At 41.2% G+C, this 27,365-nt stretch overlaps 1 protein-coding gene across 1 annotated transcript in view; it reads right to left on the reverse strand.

Annotated features, from left to right (window-relative positions):
- Positions 1-27,365, reverse strand: part of LOC126248248 (1-phosphatidylinositol 4,5-bisphosphate phosphodiesterase eta-2-like) — a 551,756-nt gene that overhangs the window by 19,969 nt on the left and 504,422 nt on the right. Inside the window, exons 12-13 of the mRNA XM_049949098.1 lie at positions 20,125-20,304; positions 5,590-5,734 (exon numbers count right to left, since the gene is read on the reverse strand). Coding sequence (XP_049805055.1) covers positions 5,590-5,734; positions 20,125-20,304 — 325 coding nt within the window. The remainder of the gene's footprint in view (positions 1-5,589; positions 5,735-20,124; positions 20,305-27,365) is intronic.

The raw sequence follows: 27,365 nt of genomic DNA on the forward strand, positions 1-27,365 counted from the left end.
GAAACAGAGTAGTTCATCTCCATTGAAAACCGGGTCGGGGCCCATCGGCAAACGCGACAACGCGTCAGCGTTGGCGTGCTGGGCCGTGGGGCGACAGTGAATCTCATAGTGAAAACGAGACAAGTATAAGGCCCAACATTGCAGGCGGTGAGCTGCCTTATATGGAAGCGACGCCGAGGGGCTGAACAGAGATACAAGCAAAAAAAAAAAAACGCTGAACTTTTTTAGAGCATAAATGATAGCGAGCGCCTCCTTTTCGATTTGAGAGTAATGCCGTTGGGCATCGTTGAGGTTCTTGGAAGTGTAGGTGATGGGTCGTTCCGACCCATCCTCATACCGATGGGCGAGAACAGCCCCTAGGCCATACTGTGACGCATCAGTCGCCAGAACCAAGTGCTGACCCGGACGGAACATGGTAAGACAAGGCGCCGACTGCAAATGAGCCTTCAGGCGGACAAAAGCCTGCTCACACTCATCGGACCAACAGAAAGGAACGTTTTTGCGTAACAGCTGATGCAGAGGATGAGCCACCGCCGCCGCCGATGGAATGAATTTGTGATAATAAGCAATCTTGCCTAGAAACGCCTGAAGTTCTTTGACCGTAGACGGCCGGGGTAGAGCGGTAATGGCCACAACGTGCTGTCGTAGAGGACATATACCCTCACGGGACAAGTGGAAACCAAGATAAACAATGGAGGGTTGGAAGAACTGTGGCTTGTCCAGATTGCACTTCAACCCAGATGAATGCAGAACCCAAAACAGTGAACGCAAATTGCGAAGGTGCTCCTCAGTGGAGGCCCCTGTGACAACAATGTCATCCAGGTAGTTGATGCAGTCAGGAATGGAAGCCGTGAGCTGTTCCAAAAACCGCTGAAAAATGGCCGGCGCACTAGCGACACCAAATGGTAACTGCTGGTACTGATACAACCCACAAGGAGTGTTGATGACAAGAAATTCCTTGGAAGACGCACCCAACGGCAACTGATGGTAAGCCTCCGATAAGTCAAGTTTGGAAAAGAACTGGCCCCCAGCGAGCTTGGTAAATAACTCCTCAGGACGGGGAAGAGGATAAGTGTCAATGAGGCTCTGAGCGTTGACAGTGGCTTTAAAATCACCACACAATCGCAGACTCCCGTTTGGTTTAGAAACCACCACGATTGGCTGGAGGTAACAGGAAGGAGAATCCCTGAAGCTGTTAACCGGTCTATCTCAGCCTTGACAGGTGCACGCAACGCCATCGGAATAGGGCGTGCCCGGAAAAACTTAGAGCGAGCTGTAGGTTTAAGAGTAATGTGGGCTTCAAAATCCTTGGCACGACCCAGACCAGCAGAGAACATGGACGAGAATTCAGAACACAATCCATCCAGCTGTTGATATGGAATATCCTCAGATATGAGGTGCACATAATCATCAATGGAGAACCCGAACAACTGGAAAGCATCATAACTGAACAGGTTTTCCCTGCCCGCGTGATCCACCACATAAAATGTGAGGGGCCTAACAACAGACTTGTAGGCAGTGGAAGCATCAAACTGGCCAACGATAGGAATTTTCTGCTTATTATAAGTTCGCAGATTTCGCGTAACGGAAGACAAGGGAGGGGAGCCCAACTCCAAATACGTGTGAGAATTAATGAGAGTTACTGCAGAGCCAGTGTCCACTTGCATGCGAATGTCTTTATCCAGAACACGAACAGTAACAAACAACTTATTTGTTTGAGAAAGCACACAGTTAACATCCATGTCCGATGCCTCGTCCTCGTTGACAGGAATTTTAGGGGACTGACACACAGAAGCAATGTGGCCTTTTTTCCTACATGAATTACACGTGGCCCAACGTTTTGGACACGTGGCCCTGTCATGCTGTACGAAACAACGTGGACAAGAAGGAAGTGCGGAACGAACCTGCTTCTGTGGTAGCTGTTTTCGCTGCGAGCGTGGTGGCCCAACGCGACGTCGTTGACGCGAGTGAACCGCTGCCACATCGTCGTTCCCCTGTGAAACAGGCAAACTGTCCGCGTCGAAAGTGGTCTGTACAGCACCTACATCACAACACGCATCTATTTGCGCACCAGCAGCGTGAGACACTTCAAAAGATTGAGCGATGCCGAGAACTTCCGACAATGACGGGTTTGGCAGTTGTAAGGCACGTTGCTGAACTTCTTTATCAGGAGCAAGCCATAGAATAGCGTCCCGAACCATTGAATCATTATAAGACTCATGATGAGTGTCCGTGACAAACTGACATTTCCTACTCAGACCGTGTAGTTCCGCCACCCAAGCCCGGTAAGATAGATGGGGCTGTTTACGACACCGGTAGAACGCCACGCGGGCGGCAACGACGTGGGTGTTTTTTCGGTAATAGTTAGACACATTCACACATTTCTTGGAAGGACAGAGAGGCAGGTTCCCACAGAGGGGCTAACTGAGATAGCAGCTGATAGATCCGTGGGGAAATCCAAGATAGAAATAACGACTTACACATAGGAGCGTCGACAACGCCGAAAGCCAAGAAGTGTTGCTGCAAACGCTTCTCATAATCCTCCCAGTCTTCAGCGGCCTCGTCGTAAGGAGGGAACGGAGGCAGAGAAGAGGAAGACAGATGATGAGTAAGCGACGTCGACAATGCCTGAGTAGCAGCCGTCAGCTGTGTTTGTTGTTCAATGAGCGCTTGCATAAGCTGTTCCATGTCTGCCCCGACACGAACACACAATTCCACAACGCAGGAAAAAAAATATCCGACCTCGTCGCCAAAAAGTGTTATAACCTTTAATCACTAATACATTGCGTGGATATACAAAAGTAGAAAAAATAGCAGGTTACATGCTATTCACTCCATATCTGTCATTTGACCGCCGTGCCGTGACATGCGGCCGGCGCCGTTCATAGCTAGGTGGCGCTCCCGCGCTCGGCCGAGCTGCGGAGCACCTCTATTGCCGTGTTCGCGTACTGACATAGCGGCACTTTTAAATCTCGTGGCACTGTCACAACAATTTCCATATAGACAATGTGTGGTAAGACTGCTTCTTCAACAACACAGATATTATTAAACACAAATTATGTACAAACAAATCACAGAAAGTAATAGTTCCTGACTCTTCTGGGAATACAAAAAACAAAGGATTTCTTGAGGTGGGAACCTCTTGGAAGATAGAGTACTCTGGAAGTTTGTTAAATGACTCTCACATTTTGCAAGTGAACACTGTTTATAGGTTTGATTGTGAAGCACTGGAATACAAATCATCCTTTCAGTGCACCCGTATGCCATCAATTCATTCTCTGTAAACACAACAGTCAGTTGAATGGTGAGTGAAGACAGTTCCACATTAGTCGAATAGGCAAATCTGTGTGCTAGCCAAATGTAATCAGTAGGTATCAACAAAGTTCAATACACAGCCCAGGAGAAAAGTACATAGTGTTGAGTCACCATCAATAGATACACCATAGAGCTTGCTGTAAACATTGGTTGATTGACATGTGAGGCCATGGTGGTCTGTGGCAACCCTTAAATCTATCATGAGTGTTTTGCCACATGACCTGGTGCCAGCAGATGTATTCTTCCACACTGCTTCTAACAACTTCACTGGACATAAGTATAGGTACATTCAGTGAGTCATCAATACATCCAGTGGGTCCACAGGATGATGCACCTCTCTATAGTTTAGAATGGAGGTTTATATTCTAGTGCAAAACAGTTCAAAATCCCCAAATATTCAAAAACAAAGTAAAAGAATACTTCATTGGGCACTCTTTCTACAATTTATCAGAACAGTATAACCCATATGAAAGTGTAACAGCAATGCTTGGAGAACTTAGAAATGAGAGTTCTCAGAAGAAAGATGGCACAGTTCTCATGAAACACTGTCACATAAATTTGGAGAACCTGTATTGCAAGAAGGCTGTGTGAACATTCTGCTGCCATCACCACACAAATCATGAGAATAAGATAAAACAGATTAGCACACATACAGAGGCATATAGATAGTTATTTTTTCTTTCCTCAGTACGTGAATGGTACATGACAGAAAACTGCTAATATTGATATGAATTACCCTGTGTCATGCACTGTGCAGTCATCAAGTGTACCTGCCTGCAGTGCCATTCAATACAAGATGCTTTCTCAGTTAATGTACGGTATATTTTTAATTATATAAGTAGTAACACCATTACATCAGAGAGGTTTCAGATTCTGAGGTACTCCACTCCACCAATTCCAAATGCAACATTTCACAATAATAATGCCTATCCACATTGGGTGAAGAATGTGGAAGATATCTTTGTAGAACAACAGGCATCATTGCTTCCCTTGCTCAATGAAAATGGTCTGGGATGAATTTGGTTAGCACCATATTTGTCATAGTCTTCCAATTACCATGACCCCTTTGGCTTTATACCATGAACTATAGGGTAAGGTGGGGTAAATCCGAGCAGACAGGTAAACCCAACCGCCCTCTACTTGTGAGAAACGGCAAAGTGGAGCAAATTCTCATTAATGTTACCACATAGAGCCTTCAAAATAATGAAAACGTCACCTTAACAGCTTTGCCGCATTTGACATTTAGACACCCAAAAGACAAGTGTGTTTTTGACTGTTTCAATTTAATTTTTGTGCAAATTGCATTACTAGATTTACCTTATTAAATAAAATGATTGCAAAACAAATGGTAAGGGATTTTTTAGTGCATTTAGTGACCTATTCAGTGTATGTATCATTTTTGTTGGAAATGTCATGTAAACTGTTTCTATGTGTGTTAAATGAAACATGGCATGGTGGGGTAAATCAGACCACATATTTTTTAACATATATGTGTATGGAATTAGTTATTTATGTAAACTGAATTTTTGTTTATTTTTAGGAAAAGGTACGAAATTACAAACAAAAATGACAAAACGCAATCAAAACGATATTTGCTGAGTAGTTGCTGCAATGCAAATGGGAATGTCTTTACGAGCTGTCGCTCATGATTTTAACATTCTGAGATCGACATAGCTATTGCACCACCATGCAATGAAATTCTCTTTTTTCAATTAAAATTTACATTCATTTAACATTCAGTACATTTAGTACTCTAAACATTTTTATTTTTCTGAATACATTTTGTTCATTTATGTAAAAAAAGTAATTGCTTATCATTATTTCCCACAAAAAACTGTTCATTTAGAACTATTTCTGTGCAAAATCAGCAAAACAAATAGGGGGTCAGATTTACCCCACCATTTCTGCAAATGGCAAAAATGGACGTTTCTTAAAATACAGATATCTCAAAAACTATTGATGGTATAACAAAAATATTTTGCGAACAGCTGCTCCTTTATATTACCTATAATTTAACATATATAACATTAAGATCCAACCTCAGATAAGCATTTTATAGCCACAAGAAATTACTAGGCTGGATTTATCCCACCTTACCCTATGGTGGCTTCACATATCCTGAATTCTCAGAGTAAATGATCATGTACAGTTCAGTAATTATAATCATCTGTTTACTGTCATGTACCTAACTTATGTTATAAAATATGTTTCAGTCACATGCATCCTTCTCTATGCAGCAGTTTTCACAAATTTTTCTGTATCTGTAACACTCACCTTCCACTGTAAACCATTTCAGGATCATATCCAACATCCTTCCTGAGATACATAGGTTTCAGGACGTATCCACAGGCACCATTCTGTCGGAATTTGGCTTCATTGTGAAACATTGGCTTTCCTGCACTCTGATAGTTAAGAGCAACTGCAAAAAGCAAAAATCTAAAATAAGTGAAGTTAATCACATGTAGGAGACATCATTGGCAATCTTTGTGCTACTTTTGAAATCATATCAAGATCCAACTGATAATTTATGCAGAATTTTTAGATAGTACAGAAGAAGGCTGATATACTGCAGTCAAAAATACCAGAGATTCAGATATGACATGGTATAAAGTAAGTCCTCCAAAATAAAATTCCATTTATGAATTATTATTGCACTCTCAGTACATTTTACAAACTAAAAAAATCTTATTACACCCTGAATGTAGCCTTACTGCAGCAAAATTTACTGTTGCAACCTCCAAGTGCTCTAAGCAATAACCAAAATAGGTAGACATAATTAAACTCAACCTTTGGTTTGTCTTATCAGCATATCAAGATTGTTGCTAGACAGAATGCATTGCTGGCCACGGTGGTCTCGCGGTTAAGGCGCTCAGTCTGGAACCGCGCGACTGCTACGGTCGCAGGTTCGAATCCTGCCTCGGGCATGGATGTGTGTGATGTCCTTAGGTTAGTTAGGTTTAAGTAGTTCTAAGTTCTAGGGGACTGATGACCACAGATGTTAAGTCCCATAGTGCTCAGAGCCATTTGAACCATTTGAATAGAATGCATTGATTGTGAGAAACTCAGCTTGCCCTTTTCTCACATGATGTCCTGAAAATAATGGATAAAGGCCAACTGGTAGATTCCATATTCCAAAATTTCCAGAAAGTGTTTCACATGGTGCCCGATTGTAGACTGTTAATGAATGTATGAGCATACAGAACATATTCCCCGGATGTGTAAGTGACTTGAAGACTCCTTATGTAATAGAACCCAGTACATTGTCCTCGAAGGTGAGTGTTTGTCAGAGACAATGATAATGTCAAAAGTATCGCAGGGGAGTGCGATAGGAAATCACTTATTCTCTCTATATGTAAATGATCTGACCAACAGGGTGCACAGCAATCTTTGTCTGTTTGACGATGATACTGTGGTGTGTGGGAAGGTGTCATCATTGAGTGACCATAAGAGGATGCAAGATGACCTAGACAAACTTTATAGTTGGTGTGATGAATGGCAGCTTGCTCTAAATCTAGAAAAAAAAAAAAAAACAGTTTAATGCAGGTGAGCAGGAAAAACAATTAACTAATGTTTTAATACAGCATTAGTAGTACACTGCTTGACATACATCAATTAAATATCTAGGCATAACATTGCAAAGCGACATGAAATGGAATGAATGCATAACGATTGTAGTGAGAAAGGCAAATGGGAGGATTTTTGGAAAGTGTGGCTCATCCCTAAAGGGGACTAGCGTGAGTCATTCTTTAGTGTTTGAGTGTTTTGTATCTCCTCTGGGTCAGATTAAAGGAAGACATTGAAGCAGTTCAGAGGAAGCCACTTTATTTATTACTGGTAGGTTCAATCAATATGCGAGTATTATTGAGATGCTTCATGAACTTAAATGGGAATCCCTGGAAGGAAAACAACATACTTTTTGTGAAATACTATTGAGGAAATTTAGAGAACCGGCATTTGAAGTTGACTGCAAAATGATTCTACTGTGGCTTGCGTGCGCGCAGAATGCGCGCAGAGTGTGCGCAGAGTGCGCGCAGAGTGTGCGCAATAAAGCCATCTGGTTGGTAGCTTAAACTACATGTACCTCCCTGTAGGAGAGCTGATGAGTGCAGATGGGGCAGTGTTGGAACAGCCTGCTCTGTGGTGTAAGTCCTTCTTCTACACTTACTGCACTAAAATGCCTGATTCCATCAACATGGTTTTAAAAGACGATAAGCACTGTTAATATCATCATTGTGTGACCACTTCTTAAACAACTTTAAAAATGTATAATTATTTTCTTTTTGGCAAGGCCTGCAGCATAGAATGCATCATAATATGACACTTTATTATGAATGATTCCAGGCAAACTGCAAATAGTTTAATTAGTAGTGCTTCTTCCTTATGACAAACTTGTTTCAGCTATAGTGTCATTCTCATGTAAACCTGAAGATGTTACAGTTGATGAGTCAACTTAGGTTTCATCATTCATTCTTAAAGCATACTCATTTTCTCATATGTAATATTCTGAAACTATGTTTTACAAACTTGTTTTGCTGTAGAGCAACAAATTGTTCTGTAGCCAGCCTACCCCATTTATGTGGGGTGCAGGGATGAAATTCCAATAAAGTAAAACAGTAAATTTGGAAAGTCTGAGGTTGGTGGGTCAGTTGAGTTTAATTTTGGGGGACCTTTGATTCATTTTAATGTAAGACAAACATCACTGCAAGTAGATTTTCTTTATGCAGCTATATATATAGACTGAAGATGCGAGTGAAAATTTGTACCAATGCCGGGAATCAAACCTGGATCTCCTGCTTACTAGGCAGTTGTGTTGGCCACCACGCCACATTGGCACAGCAGTTCACACAACTACATGGATTATCCTGGAATCTCTTGCTTCTAGATCCAAATTCTCTGCCACCCAAGTCTACTTTAAATTCCCCCTTACATATGAACAGAATTGCTGAGGCACTCTATACTCTGGAAGAGCGCCTCAGAATTAAACATAAATGGTGAAACCAGCCTGAACCCCAGGTGCAGGTACTTATACAATGAAATGACATGTGGTCTCATAAAGATATGATTTTATGTATATAGACTGAAATAGCAAATGAAAATTTGTACCAAGACTGGGAGTTGAACCTGGGTCTGCCACTTACTAGGCAGGTGTGTTAGCCACTAAGCTACTTTGCCACAGCAGTTCACAGAAGTACCGAGTTATCAAAAAGTCTGTATAAATTTGAAAACTGAATAAATCACGGAATAATGTAGATAGAGAGGTACAAATTGACACACATGCTTGGAATGACATGGGGTTTTATTAGAACCAAAAAAATACAAAAGTTCAAAAAATGTCCAACAGATGGCGCTTCATTTGATCAGAATAGTAATAATTAGCATAACAAAGTAAGACAAAGCAAAGATGATATTCTTTACAGGAAATGCTCAATATGTCCACCATTATTCCTCAACAATAGCTGTAGTCAAGGAATAATGTCGTGAACAGCACTGTAAAGCATGTCTGGAGTTATGGTGAGGCATTGGTGTCGGATGTTGTCTTTCAGCATCCTTAGAGATGTCGGTCGATCACGATACACTTGCGACTTCAGGTAACCACAAAGTCAATAATCACACGGACTGAGGTCTGGGGACCTGGGAGGCTAAGCATGACGAAAGTGGTGGCTGAGCACAAGATCATCACCAAACGATGCGGGCAAGAGATCTTTCATGCGTCTAGCAATATGGGGTGGAGCGCCATCCTGCATGAACATCGTACATTCTAGCAGGTGTTTATCAGCTAGGCATGGGGTGATGCAATTCTGTAACATATCGGCGTACCTCTCAACCATCACTGTAGCAGTTACAAAACCAGAATCACGCATTTCTTCAAAGAAAAAAGGCCCGATAACGGTAGAGGTGGTAAATCCAACCCATACCATGACTTTCTCGTGGTGCAATGGAGTTTCCACGACAGTTCTAGGATTTTCGGTGGCCCAAATTCTGCAGTTGTGGACATTGACAGACCCTCGGAGCATGAAATGAGCTTTGTCGGTCCACAACACATTACTCAACCAATTATCATCTTCTGCCATCTTTTGAAACACCCACACTGCAACTGCCTTCTGCTTCACTAAATCGCCAGGTAACAGTTCATGATGCCGATGGATTTTGTACAGATAGCATCGGACGGTACGCCTCAGTGTCAACCAAACAATGGAATGCCGGTGCGACGTGCGACTGCATTAGCGCCGACTTCCCCGTGCATAGACGAACCCGCTATAGTCTCCATTTCTTCCTGAACTGTCTCAGCAGCATTACGCCTTGCGCTCAGTCAGCCACTATGGGGTCTATCATCTAAACAACCTGTAGCTTTGAACTACGAAATCATTCTTGCCACAGATTCGTTTGTCAATGGACCTTTACCCATTCGAATCCCCTTCCTATGGTGATAGGATCGTAACATGGAACTGGCACATTCCCCATTCTGATAATACAGCTTCACTAAAAGCGCCTTTTCAGGTAATGTCAACATCCCTGATGCGCTGATGCAGCCCTGGAGAATGGCGTATTGTATCGCAGCCGTCCACAATATGAGCACGAAGAGTCTCTACATTTGGTACCGGGGTTGCGTAGACAAGAGCTTTCAAATGCCCCCATAAATGAAAGTCAAGAGGGTTGAGGTCAGGAGAGCGTGGATGCCATGGAATTGGTCCGCCTCTACCAATCCATCAGTCACCGAATCTGTTGTTGAGAAGCGTACGAACACTTCGACTGAAATGTACAGGAGCTCCATCGTGCATGAACTACATGTTGTGTCGTACTTGTACAGGCACATGTTCTAGCAGCACAGGTAGAGTATCCCGTATGATTGTGCTCCATTGAGCGTAGGTGGAAGAACATGGGGCCCAATCAAGACATCACCAACAATGCCTGCCCAAACATTCACAGAAAATCTGTGTTGATGACGTGATTGCACAATTGCGTGCGGATTCTCGTCACCCCACACATGTTGATTGTGAAAATTTACAATTTGATCACGTTGGAATGAAGCCTCATCCGTAAAGAGAACATTTGCACTGAAATGAGAATTGACACATTGTTAGATGAACCATTCGCAGAAGTGTACCCGTGGAGGCCAATCAGCTGCTGATAGTGCCTGCACACGCTGTACATGGTACGGAAACAACTGGTGCTCCCGTAGCACTCTCCATACAGTGATGTGGTCAACATTACCTTGTACAGCAGCAACTTCTCTGACGCTGACATTAGGGTTATCGTCAACTGCACGAATAATTGCCTCATCCATTGCAGGTGTCCTCATCGTTCTAGGTCTTCCCCAGTCGCGAGTCATAGGCTGGAATGTTCCGTGCTCCCTAAGACGCCGATCAATTGCTTCGAACGTCTTCCTGTTGGGACACCTTCATTCTGGAAATCTGTCTCCATACAAACTTACCATGCCACGGCTATTGCCCCGTACTAATCCATACATCAAATGGGCATCTGCCAACTCCTCATTTGTAAAACATTGCACTGACTGCAAAATCACGTTCGTGATGAACACTAACCTGTTGATGCTACGTACTGATGTGCTTGATGCTAGTACTGTAGAGCAATGAGTCGCATGTGAACACAAGCACCGAAATCAACATTACCTTCCTTCAATTGGGCCAACTGGCGGTGAATCGAGGAAGTACAGTACATACTGACAAAACTAAAATGAGCTCTAACATGGAAATTAAGCGTTTCCGGACACATGTCCACATAACATCTTTTCTTTATTTGTGTGTAAGGAATGTTTCCTGAAAGTTTGGCCGTACCTTTTTGTAACACCCTGTATACACAAAATCATATCTGTATGAGAGGAGAAAATATAAAATATAAAAATGCAGTAAATGAAGCAGGCAAAAAGGAATACAAACGTCTCAAAAATGAGATCAACAGGAAGTGCAAAATGGCTCAGCAGGGATGGCTAGAGGACAAATGTAAGGATGTAGAGGCTTGTCTCACTAGGGGTAAGATAGATACTGCCTACAGGAAAATTAAAGAGATCTTTGGAGAGAAGAGAACCACTTGTAGGAATATCAAGAGCTCAGATGGCAACCCAGTTCTAAGCAAAGAAGGGAAAGCAGAAAGGTGGAAGGAGTATATAGAGGGTTTATACAAGGGCGATGTACTTGAGGACAATATTATGGAAATGGAAGAGGATGTAGATGAAGATGAAATGGGAGATACGATACTGCGTGAAGAGTTTGACAGAGCACTGAAAGACCTGAGTCGAAACAAGGCCCCGGGAGTAGACAACATTCCATTAGAACTACTGACGGCCTTGGGAGAGCCAGTCATGACAAAACTCTACCATCTGGTGAGCAAGATGTATGAGACAGGCGAAATACCCTCAGACTTCAAGAAGAATATAATAATTCCAATCCCAAAGAAAGCAGGTGTTGACAGATGTGAAAATTACCGAACTATCAGTTTAATAAGTCACGGCTGCAATATACTAACACGAATTCTTTACAGACGAATGGAAAAACTGGTAGAAGCCAACCTCGGGGAAGATCAGTTTGGATTCCGCAGAAATGTTGGAACACGTGAGGCAATACTAACCTTACGACTTATCTTAGAAGAAAGATTAAGAAAAGGCAAACCTACATTTCTAGCATTTGTAGACTTAGAGAAAGCTTTTGACAATGTTGACTGGAATACTCTCTTTCAAATTCTAAAGGTGGCAGGGGTAAAATACAGGGAGCGGCAGGCTATTTACAATTTGTACAGAAACCAGATGGCAGTTATAAGAGTCGAGGGACATGAAAGGGAAGCTGTGGTTGGGAAGGGAGTAAGACAGGGTTGTAGCCTCTCCCCGATGTTATTCAATCTGTATATTGAGCAAGCAGTAAAGGAAACAAGAGAAAAATTCGGAGTAGGTATTAAAATCCATGGAGAAGAAATAAAAACTTTGAGCTTTGCCGATGACATTGTAATTCTGTCAGAGACAGCAAAGGACTTGGAAGAGCAGTTGAACGGAATGGACAGTGTCTTGAAAGGAGGATATAAGATGAACATCAACAAAACCAAAACGAGGACAATGGAATGTAGTTAAATTAAATTGGGTGATGCTGAGGGAATTAGATTAGGAAATGAGACACTTAAAGTAGTAAAGGAGTTTTGCTATTTAGGGAGTAAAATAACTGATGATGGTCGAAGTAGAGAGGATATAAAATGTAGACTGGCAATGGCAAGGAAATCATTTCTGAAGAAGAGAAATTTGTTAACATCGAGTATAGATTTGTGTGTCAGGAAGTCGTTTCTGAAAGTATTTGTATGGAGTATAGCCATGTATGGAAGTGAAACATGGACGATAACTAGTATGGACAAGAAGAGAATAGAAGCTTTCGAAGTGTGGTGCTACAGAAGAATGCTGAAGATAAGGTGGGTAGATCACGTAACTAATGAGGAGGTATTGAATAGGATTGGGGAGAAGAGAAGTTTGTGGCACAATTTGACTAGAAGAAGGGATCGGTTGGTAGGACATGTTTTGAGGCATCAAGGGATCACAAATTTAGCATTGGAGGGCAGCGTGGAGGGTAAAAATCGTAGAGGGAGACCAAGAGATGAATACACTAAGCAGATTCAGAAGGATGTAGGTTGCAGTAGGTACTGGGAGATGAAGCAGCTTGCACAGGATAGAGTAGCATGGAGAGCTGCATCAAACCAGTCTCAGGACTGAAGACCACAACAACATGAGACGTGTAATGTCTCTGAAACTGTGTTATTTCCTTTATGCAGAGTGTTTCCTTGATGAAAACAATCTTATCCTCATGATCTCTTAGTGAGCAATAAGTAGAGCGTTATAGTATATCCCTGGAGTAATCATTTAAAGCTGGTCCTTGAAACTTTGTCAACAGAGTTTCTCGGGACAGTTTACATCTGTCTTCAAGAGTCTGCCACTTCAGTTCTACATCTACATCTACATGACTCCTCTGCAGTTCACATTTAAGTGCTTGGCAGAGGGTTCATCGAACCACAATCATACTATCTCTACCATTCCACTCACGAAGAGCGCGCGGGAAAAACGAACACCTAAGCCTTTCTGTTCGAGCTCTGATTTCTCTCTCTCTCTCTCTCTCTCTCTCTCTCAGTCTTTTTTTTTTTTTAAATGATCATTCCTACCTATGTAGGTTGGGCTCAACAAAATATTTTCGCAATTGGAAGAGAAAGTTGGTGACTGAAATTTCGTAAATAGATCTCGCCGCGACGAAAAACGTCTTTGCTTTAATGACTTCCATCCCAACTCGCGTATCATATCTGCCACACTCTCTCCCCTATTACGCGATAATACAAAACGAGCTGCCCTTTTTTGCACCCTTTCGATGTCCTCCGTCAATCCAACCTGGTAAGGATCCCACACCGCGCAGCAATATTCTAACAGAGGACAAACGAGTGTCCTGCCAATGAAACGCAACCTTTGGCTCATCTTCCCCACAATATTATCTATGTGGTCTTTCCAACTGAAGTTGTTCATGATTTTAACACCCAGATACTTAGTTGAATTAACAGCCTTGAGAATTGTACTATTTATCGAGTAATCGAATTCCAATGGATTTCTTTTGGAACTCACGTGGATCACCTCACACTTTTCGTTATTTAGCGTCAACTGCCACCTGCCACACCATATAGCAATCTTTTCCAAATCGCTTTGCAACTGATACTGGTCTTCAGATGATCTTACTAGATGGTAAATTACAGCATCATCTGCAAACAACCTAAGAGAACTGCTCAGATTGTCACCCAAGTCATTTATATACATCAGGAACAGCAGAGGTCCCAGGACGCTTCCCTGGGGAACACCTGATATCACTTCAGTTTTACTCAATGATTTGCCATCTATTGCTACGAACTGTGACCTTCCTGACAGGAAATCACGAATCCAGTCGCACAACAGACGATACCCCATAGGCCCGCAGCTTGATTAGAAGTCGCTTGTGAGGAACGGTGTCAAAAGCTTTCCGGAAATCCAGAAATATGGAATCAACCTGAGATCCCCTTCAGTATCTCTATGAAACTCTCCCGTGGACTGAACAAACCTATGAGCATTCATGCTGCCTTTCTCTGTATACATTCAATATCCCCTGTTACTCCCATCTGGTACATGTCCACATACTCTAGAACCAGTCACATGAGTGATTTGTTAGCAATCTCTTTTATAGACTGATTGCACTTCCCCACTATTCTACCAATAAATGGAAGTCTATCTCCTGCTTTACCCGTGACTGAACCTTTGCAATCATTCCATTACATATCCCTACAAAGTGTTACACCCAGGTATTTGTATGAGTGTGCTGATTCCAACAGTGACTTGTTGATATAGTCATAGGATACTACATTTTTTTCATTTTGTGAAGTGTAAAATTTTACATTTCTGAACATTTAGAACAAGTTGCCAATCTGTGCACCACGTTGCAACCTTATCAAGATCTAACTGAATATTTATGCAGTTTCTTTCTGATAGTACTTCATTCACCTGAAGTTACTTCTACATCTGACTATGACTCTCCATCCAAGATAACAGGCTGTGTCCTCCTTACTTAAATGTCCTGAATCCAGTGATAAACTTCACTTGATACCCCATATAATTGTACTTTTGACAATAAGTGTAGGTGTGGTACTGAGTCAAATGTTTTATGGAAATTGAAAAATACTGCATCTACCTGACTGCCTTGATTCAGTGCTTTCAGGATGTCACGTGAGAAAGGTGTGAGTTGGATTTCACATGATAAATGTTTTCAAAATCCATGCTGGTCAGCATTGATACGGTTATTCTGTTCAAGATACCTCATTATGTTTAAGCTCAGAATATGTTCCAAGATTCTACAACAAATGGCCAGCAAGGATATTGGATGGTAGTTCTGTGGATCAGTTCTACTACCCTCCTTGTAGATGGGTGTGACCTGTGCCTTTTTCCAAGAACTGGGCATGGTTTTTAGTTTGAGGGATCTACAATCAATTATAGTTAGAAGAGGGGCTAACTCAGCCACAAATTCAGTATAGAATCTGGAAGGGATTCCATTAGGACCTGGAGCTTTGCTCAGTTTTAATGAGTTCAGCTGTTTCTCGACACCACTGACAGAAATAATTCTGTGGTACAAAGACTAAATTGGTGCAATTCTCCTGGGTTTTCATTTGTAAAGGAAAACTTGAAAATACAGTTAAGCATTTTAGCTTTTGCTTTGCTACCCTCAGTTCCAGTTTCTGTCTCATTCGCTAGGAACTCCAACTTTGGTGCCACTAACAGCCTTTACATACAACAAGAATTCTTTGGGTTCTGCAAAAGATCACTTAACAATATTCTGCTACAGTAGTCACTGAAAGCATCATGCATTGTTCTACTGACAGCCAAATAGATTTCATTCAGTATCTCTATCTATAGCCCTAAGCTCTGTTTTACACCTATTATGCAGTACTCTGTTTCTTTAGAAATTTATTTAACATGGCTGTATACTATAGAGATTCCCTCTCATTATTAACTGTTCTACTTGGTACATATCCATCCAGTGCACTGTCAACTATTCTTTTAAACTTGAGCTAGAATTCTACATACTCCTGACCTTTGGTGAAAGTTTGAAGTTCCTCGTTGACATATGACACTATTGATTTTTTTTATCTGGTTTATTGAACATACATATCTTTCTGCTTGTTTTAGTTGTCCTTTGTACTTCGGTAATCATTGTAGCCACAACTTCATTATGGTCACTGATACCAGTTTTGATGTGGACATCCTCGAAGAGGTCAGGTCTGTTTGTTGACATTAGACCCAATATATTTCCATCATGAGTGGGGCTCCCACATATTTTTTCTAGGTACTTTTCACAGAAGGCATTTAGTAAAATTTCACAGGCTGTCTTATTAAACCCATCGCTAACAAAAATGTGATTTTTCCAATAAATTGGATGATTAAAGTCTCCACCTGAGAAATCTCCATCTGAGAGATCCAGGCATGATTCACAGTCTGTTTTCACAATTCATCTGCCAGTAACTCTCTCATATTTTTCCACCTTCATAGAAGTTTGTAAAGCATCAGGAATTAGGCTAAATTCCAATACTGAAGTATATGATACCAAACATAAAATTGTACCTTATGCTAGAGTTTTGGGTTAGTAGTTGGTGATACACATTTGCAGGTGAATTACACAATACATTTGGGCTAATGAAATAACTTTACACGAATTTGTCAGCAGTTATTGTGAGCAATCCTATCAGTTATGATTTTGCACCATACGGAATAAACAGACATAATAAAAAGGAAAAATAGTAATGTATTTTCTTTTATATATTCTTCTAAACACAAAATGAGAAATACGCAACTCTTTGAAATTGTCAAAATGTATGTTTAAAAGATACCAAGCAAATTTTTTTGTCACTTAATTACATATCTTCTGAATATAATTGCAAAATTAGTTTTCATGAACACCTTTAATTGAAAGTCATACATTTAAAAATAATAAGGTAAATGAACACATCATTTCTCGACTCTCATTATAAATGAGAACTTAATTTAGTAAACATAAACTATGATTTTGTTACATTTTAATTGTGGTTTCACTGTAATTCACTTTTGTTTAGAAAACTGTTAGTAATTAGAAAAGTTTCTCCTTCTCAAATGTTCACACATTGAACCATAGATTAGAAATAGGCAGAAAGTACATAAACTGTAGGAGATTTAATGTCTCAGTTGTTATTTTGATTGTCATGCATACAGACATCAGCTCATTAGTAACTCAGTTATTTGTGAAACATTGATGCTGTGACTATTTCCATAAATTTTTTTAAGAAAATGTGCCTAGAAGAAAAAATAAAAGAAAAGCAAAATGTATCCATTGCAGAATAGTGTTTTAATGGTCACCTATAAAAATTCTGGACTACTAGATGAGAGATTTCAAAAGCATCTGCAATCTACCTAAAATTTCCAACAAAGGAGCTAAGTACCATAGCAAAATTAAATGTTATTTATAAGTTTTGCTTTCCACAATAACATATCAAGTCCACAGATACCGATGCTAAGGTAGCAATGAAAAGTAACCTTGTGACATGGTTTCTGAACTATTGTTAAGCTACATGAAATCATTTGTAGGTTATGCAGAAGTAAATTTTATGATATATGTACCTTATGTGGGAAGTGAAGTCATAACTGGTGTGTTGATCTAGGATATTTATATCTCAGATGATTAATGGAAGGTTAAAGTTATAAGTTCTGCATTCATCATTGGACAATCACTCTTAGGTAAAACCATTTCACATGGCCACAGTGTGAGAGTTATTTTCAGGACTAATGGTTCACAGTACAGTGTCTACTTACTTGTGAAATGTTGCTAATATTTATCATTTTTCATGTTATTCAATTATATTTTGCTATTTTAATCTTTGAAAGAAATAGTTGGAGCCTGATGACTTTTAAGTACATGTTTAAAAATTTAGTAAAATTTTCTACCAATATTGTTGCTAAAATCATCCTGTATTTCCATAAGCCGAGAATTTTCAGAGGTTCTTTTGATTTTCCAGATTACTTTTGATGTTTCTATTTTTTTGTCGCTGAACTGTTCAAAGTGTCCTTTTTCTGAACATCAGTTTCTCCATTTCTGATCTCTTTACTCTAGTGCTTCTTCACACTCCTCATTCCATCAGATCATCTTTTTATTCATGCCAGTCAACTGTTTCCATTGTCTCAATTTCTTTTCTAAATATGTCTATATTTTGTTTGTTGCTAATGGTTCTGGGTTTTTCTTTTATTTCACAAGGAAGAAATCAAGCTTTAACCTTACAGATATAATAATCTGAATCAAATTCCCCAGTTCTGACCACTTTAACATTAATAACTTCCTTGATATTTCTTTTGGATATGGCTAAGTAAACCATCTAAAATTCTCCCAGATTTGGATTTGGACATATCCAAGTTTTGATTTTTCTTGATAGTTTGTGAAAATGTGTGGACATCAGTTTTAACTGGAACATTTTACTTATGTTCAGCCTTTCACCACTTATGTTCATTCATAAGTGTGCTGGATATTCTCCTACAATATTCTTAAATTTTGATTTTTTTACCAACCTGGTAACTGAAATCACTAGAAAGTATTTTAACACAGTTTTTAGGTATGTTGGAAATTGCAGATTCCAAAAGATCCTACAATTAACCATCAAATTACTTTCCATTAGGAATGTGGATGCACACAGTGACTATGATATAACTTTCAAAATGATGGACCAAAGCTGTCAGTCATCTTTTACCTTCAGGTTTTATTAAGCAGATCTAGATTTTGGCTAGTGCCTAGCCATTATCAATCTGTTATATCATAGTATCAATGCATTATACAGTAGTCTTGAACGAACTGTGACAGAAGTTCGAACAGGGGACTACCCTACTAGGACATGCATTGATACCATGATATAGTGCATTGATAATGGCTAGGCACTAGATTAAATCTAGATTTGCTTAATAAAACCTGAAAGAAAAGGGTGACTGACTGCTGTGCTCCATCATTTTGAAAGAGCCTACAATTGATTTCCTTTATGCACATTTCTATTATCTTCAATTATATGTGCACAGCGATTTATGCAGTTATAGCTTCTATTCATCCACTTTATTGTTAACATGAACATTCTTTCTGATTCTAAATTAAAGTCTGTCATACTATTGACAATTTTTTTGTTTACACAAAATGCTGTTCCAAACAATGGCATGTTTTCTATTAATCTTACCGCTGATTTCCCTTTATAAATTCTTTAATGTTGTGTATCACCTACATTTTCATCTAAGAATCTCATTTTCTGCAGCTCAAAGATTTGTATATGGTTCTTCTGTAGAAATAATTCTGATTCCTTCTGTTTTCCAAATTTTGGAAGAAAAGTCGTATCAGTGTTGCAAAATAGTACACCTATCTTAATTTAATCTTAGAAAGCATTTCAGTATATCCCAGTTCTTCTTCACTGCAAATGTTGGTTTCCCACAGTATCCTATTACCCAATGCACTATAAGATGTATTTGTGGATTCCTGTTCTGAGTTACCAACAGGGCTAGTGCATCCATTATGCACACATTCCATTTTGTAATTTTAAGCTGTAAGTTGAAAAGAGCAGGAAATGTTGGGTCATACCCAAATTTGCAAAATAAGGTCAGTTTGTTAGTCTGTAATTTTACTGATTCAGTCACCACTAGTGTGTTCTCATTATTTCCACAGTTCAAAGTTTTCTATTCAGATATGTTTCATTTAAAAGGTTCTATATATATTATAATTTGTTGTATGACCCTGTGTCATTGACACAGATGTTCAACTGAATGAGGGGAAACTTGCGTAAATATTAGGTCAGATAATAGCTAGACGAGTGGTACATATGTGGGTAATAAACTGGAATTTAAGAACACAACCAGAGCTACCATTTATACAATAGCCAATTATGAAGACTGATACCTGCCTAAGATGACACTTACTTGTTTCTGACATATGTAATTAGCTTCATGGATGGTACTACCCAGCAGGACATATGTGATGTGCAATTTAAAGAAAAAAGTGACAAGTCTTCTGTCTAAGGTCGTAATTGCAACACTGCACATCGTCTGTAGAATACACAATGAATTTACTTACCCAACTAACATTTCCTTGTTTTTATTAGCAATTTCTATCCAGATTGCATCATAAGGTTTTTATGCGTGTATTCTGACAAAACTGTGTGAAGTACTATCAGGTTTAATTATATCCAAAAGTTGGAGTCAGTAAGGGTTAAGGTACTAACAGCTAATCTGCGTTAAAACTAATATCAGCAACAAATGTATGAACTTACCAATTTGACACCCAACATTCCAAAATGGAATTGGTTTGTAATTGGATGACATTGCTCGTCTACCAGAAGGATATATGCGGCTAAGCTGAATAAGATTGTGTTTCACAAATTCAGGACCACTTTTCTGAATTAATTTCATGGCTTTTCTTTCATTAAATGATGACATCTGATAGCATTTACCTGTAAAATATATAAAATTACCTTGATGCATTGTACATCAAGAGACCTAGAAAAGAGTAATGAAGTAACACTGCAAAAAATTGAGCACTTGGTCTCAAATTAGTTTGCTAAGTAATTATAACAAAATCTGAAGGTGAGAGACTTACACACAGCTATTTTTTTAAATGACTTTCCCCTTTTAAGGTAAGGAATAAAAATTTAAATAAACACAAAAACATCTGTGTTTAATCTGATAGATGGAGCTATATATTCTTTTCAATTTCATGCCGTCATGTCTTCCCTGAAGTATTCCACTCCGATCAGTGTAAATTTTTGTGATTACCCACACTCTTCAAACCAATATTACCAATTGAATTATGACTCCGAGTCCCTGTTTGCTTCAGTTATGATAGGACACAAATGTGTCCATTTTTCATGTTGTTTTCAAATAGGTAACACATGCCAGATTTAAAAATTCAGTTTTATTTATTCATTGCTTATTTAGGCTGACCAGATTAGAGCTTTAAGGGCATCCCTTACATGTGGCCAGGAAAAACACATGCCAAATATATTACAAAAATATTCACAACAATAATAATTGACACTAATAATAATAATAATAATAATAATAATAATAATAAACCCCGTGGAGGCCCGGGAAAAGAATAGGCCTCCGGTATGTTCTGCCAGTCATAAAAGGCGATGAAAAGAACAAACCACTAATAGGGCTAACCCCCCTTTTAGTGTGATTAGTTGGTTCAGGGCAGAACTAACGAAGCCTCGGACAAGCGCTGTCATGGTCGGGGACGGCGCTTTAACCCTATGCCCGTCCACAATGGTAACAACACTGCTAGCCACACGGAAAATGATTTAAATCCAAATAGAGGTGTTTTGCAGGACATGCTTCCTGCAACCACCCTAGAAGGAAAACAAAGACAGAGGATGAGATGGTCAGATGAAGTTCACTGACACCTCATGTTCTGTTATTACCAAGCAACAAACTTAGGAACCAACACAACTGGATACAGATCACAAATATACACTGTCATAACGTCAAGTTTAACAAATAGATTTCAGAACGACACAACACACAGAAGTCACAGAGAAAGTTGACAAGCAAGACATGTGTACACGTTAGCATTCCAATGAGCATTTGAGTCCCAGTCTAGCGGCCGCTGCTCGGCTGGCCGCTTAGGTGGCGCAGCTGCTGTATGGCTGGCAGACAGCGCCGCACGTAGAGGACGCACGTAATTGCGCGGCGGCGCTTTGAATGATCGGCGAGTCACAACACTTTTCCCCCCTTTGAAATTGTTGCACTGGTCTTGATGGAGGTGTCCTGGAGATGGCTAACGTCCATAGGCGTTGTTTCACTCACTGTAAAGTCTCGAGGAGGAGGCTTCCCGTACGGACGGAAGTGTCCCAGATGATAACGGGTCGAGATGACAAGAGACGTAGGGGTCGAACCTGCTGGGGCCCCCTGCACCAATCTGCCCGTTGCGGCAAGTCCAGCTGATATGACAGGAGACATGGGCGATGTGTCGGCGTCCATTGGAGGAGGAGGCGAGAAGATTTGCTCTGACAGAGGATGGTCATCCGGTTCCTGCATGGGCACGTCTCCTGGTGGCGTCCGTTCTTGTGCTGGCATCGCGATGACGGTGAGAGGGCTGCGTTGTGAGTATTGAGAGATGCCAAGATCCCGAGTGTCAGGTAGGGCCAAAAGTGGAGTAGCGGCATTCAGAACAGGCGTTGCTGGCACACGAGGCCGAAGCTGGTCCGAATGACGCACTGCAACACCTGTGTCCATCTGGATTTCATACAGGCGCCTGCCACGGTGTCTTAAGATGCGGCCCGGGCTCCATTTTGGCCGCCTGTCATATCCCCGTATCCAGACGAAGTCGTCGGCGGTGAACCGGCCAAGGGAAGGCACCCGCGGCTGTGAGATGGGTGGCCGCAGAAGATGAAGTAGCATGCGGGGCTGTCGGCCATGTAAGAGCTCAGCTGGACTGTGGTCGCCCATGGGGGTGAAACGGTAAGACGCCAGAAACTGGAGAAGCGCATCATCAGCAGCAGAAGAAGTCAGAAGTTTCCACATCTGAGCCTTAAATGTGCGGACCAGTCATTCAGTCTCACCGTTGGATTGTGGATGGAACGGCGGGACCGTGACATGCATAACGCCGTGACGAGCACAAAAATCCGCAAATTTGGAAGCGGCAAATTGCGGACCATTATCAGTAACAAGAGTAGAGGGGAGGCCTTCCAAATAAAAAATGCGGGCGAGAGCACTGGTGGTTGCCGCGGTGGTAGGCATTGTGCAACGGACAATGAAAGGAAAGTTAGAGTAGGCGTCAATTACAAGGAGCCAATAAGTACCTACAAATGGTCCCGCAAAGTCAGCATGAATGCACTCCCAGGGCTTCTCAGGCGAAGGCCATGGGGACAAAGATGACTTCGGGGCAGTGGCCTGTGATGCACAAGGGCCGCAGGCAGCGACCATGTGTGCTATTTCAGAGTCGATGCCAGGCCAGTACACATGACGGCACGCCAGAGATTTTGTGCGAGACACACCCCAGTGCCCTTGGTGAAGGAGGCGCAAGACCGAAGCACGCAAAGACGCAGGTACCACGACACGCGGCGAAGCATTGTCAGTGGAGAGGAGGATAACCCCATCCCTAGCCGTGAGGCGGTAGCGCAAAGCGTAGTAGTTCCGCAATGGATCAGAAGTCTTAGCAGACGGGCGATCTGGCCAACCTTTCTGAATACAGTGTAAAACCCGGGAGAGGGTAGGGTCAGAACTCTTAGCCGCCGCCAGCCTGTTCCCAGTGATGGGGAACCCGTCCACAACCCGCTACTCGGCAACATCCAGGTGGAAACACAAAAGTTCGTCCCTATCGAATGCCTGATCAGGACCCATGGGAAGGTGAGAAAGCATCAGCATTTGCTTGTTGAGCCGTTGGCCAGAAATGAATCTCATAATTGAAACGAGACAAGTAAAGAGCCCAACGCTGGAGGTGGTGTGCAGCCTTGTCGGGAAGTGACGTTGATGGATGAAACAAGGAAACAAGTGGTTTGTGATCCGTAACAAGATGAAATTTTGAGCCATAGAGAAAAACACCAAACTTATGAAGAGCATAAATAATGGCCAAAGCTTCTTTTTCAATTTGAGAATACTTTTGTTGGGCATCTGTGAGCGTTTTGGAAGCATAAGCAATGGGTTGTTCCGAACCGTCAGAAAACGGTGCGCAAGGACTGCACCGACCCCGTATTGAGAGGCGTCTGTGGCAAGAACAAGATGTTGGCCAGGTTGATAAGGAGCCAGGCACGGGGCCTGTTTCAGTATAGTCTTCAATTTCTGGAAAGCCGCTTCGCATGATGCGGACCAGTGAAAAGGTACGTTTTTATGCAACAGGCGATGCAACGGCTGAGCCACCGAAGCCACAGACGGTAAAAACTTGTGATAGTATGCTATTTTCCCCAAGAAGGCCCGCAGTTCGTTAACAGATTTAGGGCGAGGAAGGGCATCGATCACTGCGACAGTTTGCTGAAGCGGACGAATACCATCCCGAGAGAGTTGAAACCCCAAGTACGTGATAGATGCCTGAAAAAATTGTGATTTCTGAGGATTACACTTAAGACCGGCAGTCTGTAAGACATGAAAAAGTGTGCGGAGTTTTGAAGATGTTCTTCAGTGGTGGAGTCAGTGACAACAATGTCGTCCATGTAATTGATACACCCAGGGACAGGGAGCAATAATTGTTCCAAGAATTGCTGAAAGAGAGCAGGGGCGCTAGCAACTCCAAATGGTAAGCGTTGGTATTGATAGAGGCCGAAAGGCGTGTTAAGGACCAGAAACTGCTGGGAAGCAGCGTCAAGAGGAAGTTGATGATAAGCTTCCGACAGGTCAATTTTAGAAAAATACTGGCCTCCAGCAAGTTTAGTGAACAGTTCTTTAGGACGGGGCATAGGGTAAGTGTCGATGAGGCATTGAGCATTTACAGTGGCTTTGAAATTGCCACAGAGACGAATATCACCATTTGGCTTAGCAACAACAACAACAGGAGAGGACCACTCACTGGAAGTGACTGGAAGCAAGACCCCTGAAGTAGTGAGACGATCCAACTCCCGTTTTACCCGATCACGAAGGGCCACAGGAATGGGCCGAGCCCGAAAAAACTTAGGCCGAGCAGTAGGTTTGAGCGTGATATGAGCTTCAAAGTTGTTTGCACGAACTAACCCAGGAGAAAAAAGGGACGAAAATGTCGTCGACAAGGAATCCAGTTGAGCATAAGAAATAGCATCAGAGACAATATTGACAGAGTCATCTATGGAGAACCCAAAAATGCGAAAGACATCAAAACCAAAAAGATTTCCTGCGTTGCTCTGGTCGACCACAAATATGGGAACAGTGCGAACGATGGATTTGTAAGATACCTCAGCATTAAACTGTCCCAAGAGAGAAATCTTCTGTTTATTGTACGTCCGTAATTGCCGAGTGACAGGTGACAGGAGTGGAGAACCCAACTGAAGATACATCTGAGAATTAATTATAGTGGCAGGAGAACCAGTATCCACCTGCATGTGAACATCCCGACCAAGGATTTGGACAGTGAGGAATAACTTCCCTGAAAGGGAAGAAGTGCAATTGACAGACAACACAGAATCAGCGTCATGTTTACGAACATCATGTATGCGATCGGATTTGCAAACGGAAGACACATGACCTTTCTTTTTGCAATTGTGACACACAGCCCAATGTTGGGGATAATCCTCGCGTGAATGTTTCGTAAAACACCACGGACATGAAGGAAGTTGCCCGTACCATGGAATCGGCATAGGATTCTTTGTGAACGTCAGTAAAAAATTGACACTTTCGACTGAGGCCGTGAAGTTCAGCAGCCCAAGCGCGATAGGATTGATGTGGCTGTTTTTGACAACGATAAAAGGCAACACGAGAGGCTACCACATGCGTTTGCTTTTGAAAATAGATAGACAGAAGTGAGCACATTTCAGCAAAGGACAAAGATCCAGGATCCTTCAAAGGAGACAATTGCGACAACAACCGATACGTTTGAGGTGAAATCCAGGAAAGGAACAGAGACTTACATGGTTGCTCGTCCATGAAATGAAATGCCAAGAAGTGCTGTCGAAGACACTTTTCATAATCAGACCAGTCTTCCGCTGTCTCGTCGTAAGGAGGTAAAGGAGGTACAGCCAACGACAAGAAACGCCCCGCATTTGACGCCGCGAAGAAATCTCGAATCGCCGCTGTTAGAAGTGTTTACTGTTCAAGGAGATTTTGCAATAGTTGCTCGACAGTAGCCATAGAACCCTGTGGGTCAATGGTGAAAAGGAAAAATCCACTACCTCGTTGTCAATTGTTATAACGTCAAGTTTAGCAAATAGATTTCAGAACGACACAACACATATAAGTCACAGAGTAAGTTGACAAGCAAGACATGTGTACACGTTAGCATTCGAATGAGCACTGAGTCCCAGTCTAGCAGCCGCTGCTCGGCTAGCCGCTTAGGTGGCGCAGCTGCTGCATGGCTGGCAGACAGCGCCGCACGTAGAGGACGCGCGTAATTGCACGGCGGCGATTTGAATGATCGGCGAGTCACAACATACACAACATTTATTACCAGATACCCAGAATTAAAATTTTTAACAGAACAACGACTAGCTGATCAGATCCATGTAATAATCAAAAATAACAGGATACCCCAGTCAGAATTAGAAAACATCAAACAAGTAACACAAATACTGGAACAAAATAATTTGCAATCCGAAGAAGAAGAAAATACAGTAAAGGACTCAAACATCCCAGAGCAAACAAGCAAAGAACACGCGTCGATTAAACAATCATAGGAAAACGAAATCTTAAGACAGCCACCAGCACAAGCACAAGCACAAATAGAACACGAAGTGACACACATGTTAGATATAGAGGAAACACTTCAGCTGACATATATAGAATGCAAAGACACAAATACAATCATACACAACAAAATAAATGAAAATACAACTATGGAAGAGTTACAACTACTGGTTTATATAGGAGCACTCACTACACTAAATATACACACTAGGCAGAGATCAGAACCAACCAACACACAGAAGAAACCCACAAAACCAGCATGGCAACACAGGCTACAGATCAGAATAGAAAAACTGAGAAAAGACATCGGACAGCTAACACAATTTATAAGAAATGAAATATCAGACAAAAAACGAAAAAGGTTAGGTAAAATCTCACAACAAGAAGCGATAGAGCAATTGGATGAAAAGAAGCAGAAATTACAAGCATTGGCCAAACGACTTAGAAGATACAAAAAAAGTGAAAATAGAAGGAAACAAAACCAAACATTCAACACAAACCAAAAGAGATTTTACCAGACAATAGATAACACACACATTAAAATAGACAATTCACCAAACATAACAGACGGTCAAACCCGGTACAACATAACAGACATGCATGGTGGATACAAGCAGAAACAGACACATACAAGATGATACCACAAATGCCTGAAGTGGTAATTTTGCAACATGAAGTCACCCAAGCAATTAATTCTACACACAATTGTAAAGCCCCTGGAAAAGATAAAATAACAATTTTCTGGCTAAAGAAGTTCACCTCAACACATTCACATCTAACTAAATTATTTAACAGTTACATTGCAGACCCATACACATTCCCTGATACACTTACACATGGAGTAACTTATCTGAAACCTAAAGATCAAGCAGACACAACAAACCCAGCAAAATATCGCCCCATAACATGCCTACCAACAATATACAAATTAACTTCTGTCGTTACACAGAAATTAATGACACATACAACACAGAACAAAATTATAAATGAAGAACAAAAAGGCTGTTGCAAAGGAGCATGAGGATGTAAAGGGCAACTGATAATAGATGCAGAAGTGACATATCAAGCTAAAACTAAACAAAGGTTGCCACACTACGCATACATTGATTACCAAAAAGCTTTTGATAGTGTACCCCACTCATGGTTACTACAAATATTGGAAATATACAAAGTAGATCCTAAATTGATACAGTTCCTACACATTGTAATG

This window comes from Schistocerca nitens, chromosome 3 (assembly GCF_023898315.1).
Source record: "Schistocerca nitens isolate TAMUIC-IGC-003100 chromosome 3, iqSchNite1.1, whole genome shotgun sequence".
Lineage (NCBI taxonomy): Eukaryota > Metazoa > Arthropoda > Insecta > Orthoptera > Acrididae > Schistocerca > Schistocerca nitens.